Below are 6,694 nucleotides of genomic sequence, written 5' to 3'. Positions count from 1 at the left end.
TCTAAACGGTTAATTTCGAAATTTTGTCTGAAACAATAAATGTAGTGTCAATAAAAACTTCATGAAATACTGATTAACATAAAACAAACCTCATTGCGATATCTCATCATTTCACTTTTTAATAATTTTTTAAATTGTAAAGAGACTTTATGGACACCCTGTATATCTTTGTGTAAAGTGATATTAATAGTCCTGTGATTGAAATTGCTCTATATAGATGGAAATCGCTTTTTGGTGTAAACGAAATTATAAACCAACGTTTCGGCAGCAAATATCAGCTGATTCCATCAGGGTAAAATTAAAACCAGAATACGTTAGCCAGCTACAAGTAGATAGCCGGAACCACGAGACCATTTTCAATGAAGTAATAATATTGGTTAACCCGGAAGGATTTAATACCGTCTTCTGGAATAGTGTGGTCAGATCAGATTATCCTGTGCACTTCCCAATCTTCTATGGATTGCAGTAACCCTATTCGAATTTTTGTTCGGTTATTCACTATAATGTCGCACTAAACAGAACTGAAACAAGCAACATCAACTCTACACAATGTGGGAAAATATAGTTTAGTTTATTATACTCTATTCGTACACTGAGGGTTGTATAACTATAAGGGGTACAAATTGAGCACAAATCAGACTACTAAATATATCCCGGCACCAATGAGCATGGGAAATGGCACCCAAGAATGACGCAGCACCCCGGTTTGGAACCACTCCGCTAACAGCATAGACGCTCGGTTATAGACACCAACTACACTGAGCTTTAAAAGCAGCAAGTGGACAGATCAATAGATAAGGTAAAAAGCAGGGATGTCCTGTAACGCGGAATTTGGTCCGGGGTCAAAACTGATCCGGTCGGATCAATTTTGGCGTTGAAACTGCCGCTAAAACAGGTCCGGCTAGGCCAAAACTGGTCCGGCCTTCAAAATCGCTTATTTATCCTTGAACCTGTGGGGTGCGGGTCCGATTAATGAGTCTTCATTTATATAATTGCCAAGATGAATCGACCACACTCCTACAAGATTTGAGATGGCCTGTCTTCGTGAGGCCATTCAGGTCCAATTCTTTCCTTTAGTTCAGATACATGAACAGTCAATTTTGCTGTCTGAGTAGAAGCTATAAAAGCCTCTATCTCTGCACTAGGCAGTACTGGGTGATACTGTTTTTTTATTCGATTATGCGACTATACTTATTGGCGAAAATATTTCTAAAATGCACAGGAAATATTGACGTAGATATTCTTACGATTTTCAATAATAAATCACGTGACAACAAGGCGTGGTCTAAACCTTTTTCTCTCGACTCTTATAGACGGAAATAATATTTTTGTCCCAATATGGCTTGAACAAAAGCGCTTCGATCTACATTGCGACGTAACTGGCGTCCGATTCTAAAAATAATGGATTGTTGACAATAAGGCGAATTTCAAAACAAAGCGCTCACATTAAACGGATATACGTCACATCACATACAGCTCTGACGCATAAAAATTGGTGTAACAAGGCATTCGTTGCAAACTCTAGCAAGAGATATCGGCAATCGAATTTAAACAAAAACTTTCATGACGCAACATTAAGGCGATAAAACAAAGAATTAATTTGATGTGCTGACGTGTTGCGACAAACCCTAACCCTAAGATCCGACCGGACCAGTTTTGGCGCTTGATTACGACCAAAATCGGTCTGGCCGGATCGACCAATTTTGGCGTGACAGTCCAACCTGCGGCCTGTCTGATATTTACGTGCGGCCCACCACTTATTGTCACTTTCGGTAGGCTTTATTAAAATAAATTGTTTGACTATCACAAAAACGTGTAGAATGCGCAGTATTTGATGTAGGCCTAATCTTATGTTTTTTCTGAGGCCATAATCGAGTCTAATGTCGCATTTCAACATCCATCGAACACTTTGTGCACCCATCATTGCTAAGCAAGATGTGTGTTTTTGCAGACCGTTTTAAGGAAATATATCAGCCCAAACCTGTAAAAACTCGAATTTTCGCGCTTCGCCATAATAAAAAAAATAAATAAGGTCAGGATTACTTGCATATTTACGCACGAGTTCACTCTCCGAGAGCGGGTATTTATAAGTAAAGTTGTTTTATGACGTTACGATATGACGTAACTTATGACGTCACCCCTTTAATTTGAGAGGTTTTGTGGCCTATCGAAATTTTTAAAGTGGCAATGCGGCCCATTCTGCTAAAAGGTTGGACATCCCTGGCATAAATGATTGTTGTAACTGCTTGACCATAAAATGCGTCGAAGTAATGCAGCGTACGCACTAATGTTTTGTGCTGTTATACACGTCACCAGTAACCGAAGGTCTTGTTAGATTAACGAGCACATCTTATATCTCACGAGTCACTAGTATATTTAAACTTTAAATTGTCCCATTTACAGTAATGACTTAAAAAATGACTTTCTTTTGGCCAAACGACTTGACCAAAGTCTTTTATACAAATAACTTGGGCTGCCGAAGGGATTTATCTAAAATTGTTTCAGCCATTTTAATAGCGGTAAACCAAAACTTGTCCTACATTTACCACTAAATAATTGTTTTGTTACCACCGAATAATAGTTTGTCTTGTGCAATACTATAATCACTACTAAGAAGTTTTAACCATCTACACCATTTATAATGTTTTTTTTATTAAAGTGCAACTTTTTTTTAAACTCAAAGGAGTAAAACATAAATAAAGTTTTATTTGACACAACAATCAGAAAAACTTTTCCAGTGTTTGTTTTTCAACTTGAACGAAATGAACATCATTGAGAGGATTTGACGCATCACCACAACCATGAGAACCTTTGCATCATTTGTAAGATTTTTATTTTTACAAAGCACTTAGTTCTCATCTGCATCTGAATCCTGTTTCTGAGTTGTTATATCAACATCTGTTTTTTCACATCCTTCTGGTTCCAACTTTACTTCATTAAGTATGACGTCAGTGACTTCTGATTTATTATTGGCATCTGAAAGGAAGAAATGGTTAGACTAGCACTTCTTAAGCCCATATGAAATTTTTTCATCTGTTATATCACTGAATCATACAACTATTTATCATTAAACATTAGTTGGTGCACAACATATTGTATACTGTATAGACTTCTGTGCTTATAAAAATAAATGTACCTACAATTTTGGATCTTTATTAAATAATGCCAAGTAAATATACTAACCTTGGACAACATCCTTTATTTCAGAACTTTCAGGAACCTACAAAAATATATTAATAATATTTAATATATATTATGCATATCTTTAATATATATATATATATATATTTTTTTTTTTTAATACCTTAAAATATTTAGAACAGTGTGGTCCAACTACACTGTTATTGTTGGTCACAATATTTTTTTTATGGGTCGTTGATAAAATTTAAAAAAATATTTGTTATTGCTTACGATCAAATCGCCTAGCCACACATTAATGAATTTGCAGTAAGCGCTTACCAAACATTTTTTGCCAATTTTGTATATACAGTATGTTTTGCATTATCGATTGTCAATGCACAAACGTGCCTCTTAAATACTACCACCATTTATGTGTCAATGCTTACCCCAGGGGGGGAATTTTGAGGTACGCAAGCAATTTTATTTTACTGGCAAGTTGTGAAGATTTTCTGTAACAATGATTAAAATTTTTGTGACAAGCGGGAAAAAAGTTACAGCTGACTAACTGCAGCATTCAAGCTAAAACCAACATGCTATTAAGTGTATACTTTATTTCATTATATTTTTTTAAGGTGTCATACATGCAGATAAATCAAAAGGGTTGCCACTAAATAAAGTTTGAGAACCCCTAATCTAGTAAATGGTTTAACGCAATATTCAAACAGCTTTGCAAATATGGACACTTCAGACAACTTTTGTTTTTTCATGAACTTTTGATGTGATTTTGGATTGGCCATTCAGGTATGGATATAATGTAGTGCTGATCTTTTAATGTGTCAATTATTGTTCAAGAAAATTGTTCTACCAACTGCAACATTTTTTTTGACGGAATTTACTTAGCATTGGTTGCAAAATGAAACAACGGTTATTTAAAAAACAACATGTTTCTTACTGTACTTATTATATGATGTAACTTGTGACATCATGTTCCGCAAATTAAAATCTTGGATATACCCTTGCAAATTTAATATCTAAAACGAACTGCTTCTGATCGCCCATGACAAAGTGTAGTTGGACCTCGCTTATTTAAAACGTTTAACACAAAAACCTTTTCTTGTGGTTCTACTTTGATTTGCTTTGTACCTAAGTGATGATATGTTTTCTTTCTGAAATGTAAAAAATACTCAAGCTTTAAAACCATAAATAACACTTTGAAGTTTAAATTAACAAATGCTAAATGTCATTTTATTATCCAAGCCTAACAAGCCTAATTCATGGTATATATATATATATATATATATATATATATTACTTTTAAATAAATACAAAACCCTTGCAATTTAATCAGTCTAGAAAATATTATAAATAAAACTGTACCGCAATTTTTTAAATTAAAATAGGCGAGATGGTGTCACTAACTTTTGGGGTGGTAAAACTTCAGAATCTGAATCCGATGAAAAGGTTGCCTCTGAATCAATTGGAGAATCGGGTATCACCTGTTCATACTGCAACAAGCGGTCCAAGAGAAAGCTATTATCCCTTGAAACTTTTAGAAGTTTTCGTTGAGACTTGTTTAATTCAGATTTTAAACTTTCATGCTCCTGAAAATACACATTAATATAATTTCTACATCAAATATTACATAGACATGCAGAGTTTTCGAAAATGAAGTAAAAAACAATAGTAATTCTAGGGTTTGGCAAAGTTCAGTTGTATTACCAATTTTTTAAAATGACAGTTTAGTATCATTTGTTTATAACATACGTCAGTTACCTGTTAAAAAGTAAAAAATAGTAAATGTTTTGCTGAAAATTTGAATTGATTTATTGAAGCTCATTTATTTTATACCTCGTAAATCCAATGGTATTATTTTTTGATTCGTCAATATTCCAATTAAAGTGTATCTCTCAGTTTTTAAATAAATACAGTACTCAATTGTTGTTAAGATTCCATAATTTATTTCAGTCCTGTATCTGGTCACCCCCTATTAAAGCAGTTGTTTTCTCAATGCACACTACATAGAAAATTTTGTCAACACTTTATGCTTTGCAAAACAATTCAAGTATCAGTCTGTATGATTCTAGAGATTAAAACAAGTATGTTTAGGACCACTACTCTGAGGCTAGCTATAAACTATACATTAAAAATATTAAAATTGCAAACAATTTACATTTTACTGTCCAGATATATATTAGTCATTTTTTTAGTAATATTTTTAAGAGTCATCCTTAATGTATATTTTTTGAAAATTGGAATATTTTACTTTGTCAAAGTTAGAAAAGCCTTAAAAACTTAAAGCTGCACTAAAGCTGGGGTCTGAACATATGTATTTGCATCCGATTTTGTTCAGGCCAAAGGACAATTATGGTAGGATCTTGTTCCAGTATAGTATTTCTATGTTTAAGTGTTTTTGCTTACTTCTTTCTTATTACTTTAAGTGTTTTGCTGTTTAAATACTTAGATAATTCCATCAATGCTACTTTTACAGTCATTAAAAACATTACAATGTTTAATATTTGGTCAGAATGCGGGCGTTGGGCTTTTTTCGTTGACCAAAAGTTTTACAGTGCAACCGATCCTATCACAAGAAGATTTCCTGTGACGTGTGTTGAAGAAAATCCATTCAGTTTTGATACCATCTCTGATTTTATTATGTTCACTATTTTCTTTTGAACCTCATACACAAAAATATAGATCATGATCATTATCATTTGAGACAACACAAATATTTTTGTGACTTAACATCCTATTGAATCCCTAAAATAAACCATTGCCGGGTGTAAAGAGCTGCAAGTTGTTCCTATGTGACCCCTGGACTTCATCTTGTATTAGAAAACTATAGTTTTCAGCAAGTCCAACAAAACAACTACTAGCAAATTGATTTCAGTAAGCGCTACCCAAACAACACAGTAAAATGTATGTTATTAGTTATCACTTTTTATCAATCAGACAAAAACAGCATATTAAAAAAAGTAAAAATATTAGGCTACTCACATATATGACATACTTCAGCTTTCGCTTTAAAAATTTATATTTCTTGTCATAGCTTTCCGACATTATACATTCATAGCCCTGTTTTAGAAAACAAACCACGAGAAATAAGTAAAGTAAACATCTAACTTATGATATAGAATACAACTTCAAAGGGCCAACCACTTTTCCAAAGTTAAAAGTATTTTAGCCCAGTGGTTGCTAACAGGATGCTAAAGGGTGCCTAGAGATATTTGGGATAAATCGTTAAATTGATTAAATACAATAACAGTTTTATTTCTGAATTTTCAGCCAATATTTTCAATTTATCTACGCAGGGAGTTTACCTAAAGGTATAATTAGTGGATTGTCCACGACCTCAAGGTCTAAAAATCAAGCTTCTCTGTCATTGGATGCCCTAATTGTCCTAGACCTTTTGGCTTAGAACTGCACTAATTTCTGACGGATCGGGTGACCACCTTAGGTGTGCAGACTGTAGACTGTGGCCAAATAAATTATAACCATGAGGACAAACTCTTACTTTTGCCTTTAAGCCAGTGGTCGGCAAACTGGCCCTAAGCACTCTTTTTAAAGCTATTGAAGG

The 6,694-nt window shown here is 33.7% G+C and overlaps 1 protein-coding gene across 1 annotated transcript; it reads right to left on the bottom strand.

Annotated features, from left to right (window-relative positions):
- Positions 1-2,642: 2,642 nt before the first annotated feature.
- On the bottom strand, positions 2,643-6,188 carry LOC146168414 (uncharacterized). The gene is made up of 5 exons (XM_083389171.1): positions 6,115-6,188; positions 4,540-4,721; positions 4,229-4,286; positions 3,184-3,220; positions 2,643-2,976 (listed from the first exon to the last, which is right to left on the bottom strand). The coding sequence occupies exons 1-5, from the start codon at positions 6,175-6,177 to the stop codon at positions 2,849-2,851; spliced, it is 468 nt and encodes a 155-aa protein (XP_083245297.1). The 5' UTR covers positions 6,178-6,188; the 3' UTR covers positions 2,643-2,848.
- Between the last annotated feature and the right edge of the window lie 506 nt (positions 6,189-6,694).

The sequence above is a fragment of the Ascidiella aspersa genome, chromosome 1 (genome assembly GCF_963924565.1).
Source record: "Ascidiella aspersa chromosome 1, kaAscAspe10.2, whole genome shotgun sequence".
NCBI classification, from domain to species: Eukaryota; Metazoa; Chordata; class Ascidiacea; order Phlebobranchia; family Ascidiidae; genus Ascidiella; species Ascidiella aspersa.
Note: the sequence above shows the minus strand (reverse complement) of the source record. Positions and strands in the feature narration are given on the sequence as shown.

Coding starts and splice junctions, on each gene's coding strand:
- LOC146168414 (XM_083389171.1), bottom strand. CDS start 6,177: ATGTCGGAAAGCTATGACAAGAAATATAAATTTTTAAAGCGAAAGCTG. Junction 4,722..6,114: donor AGCTGAAGTATGTCATATAT/GTGAGTAGCCTA, acceptor GTGTATTTTCAG/GAGCATGAAAGTTTAAAATC. Junction 2,977..3,183: donor AATAAAGGATGTTGTCCAAG/GTTAGTATATTT, acceptor TCTTCCTTTCAG/ATGCCAATAATAAATCAGAA.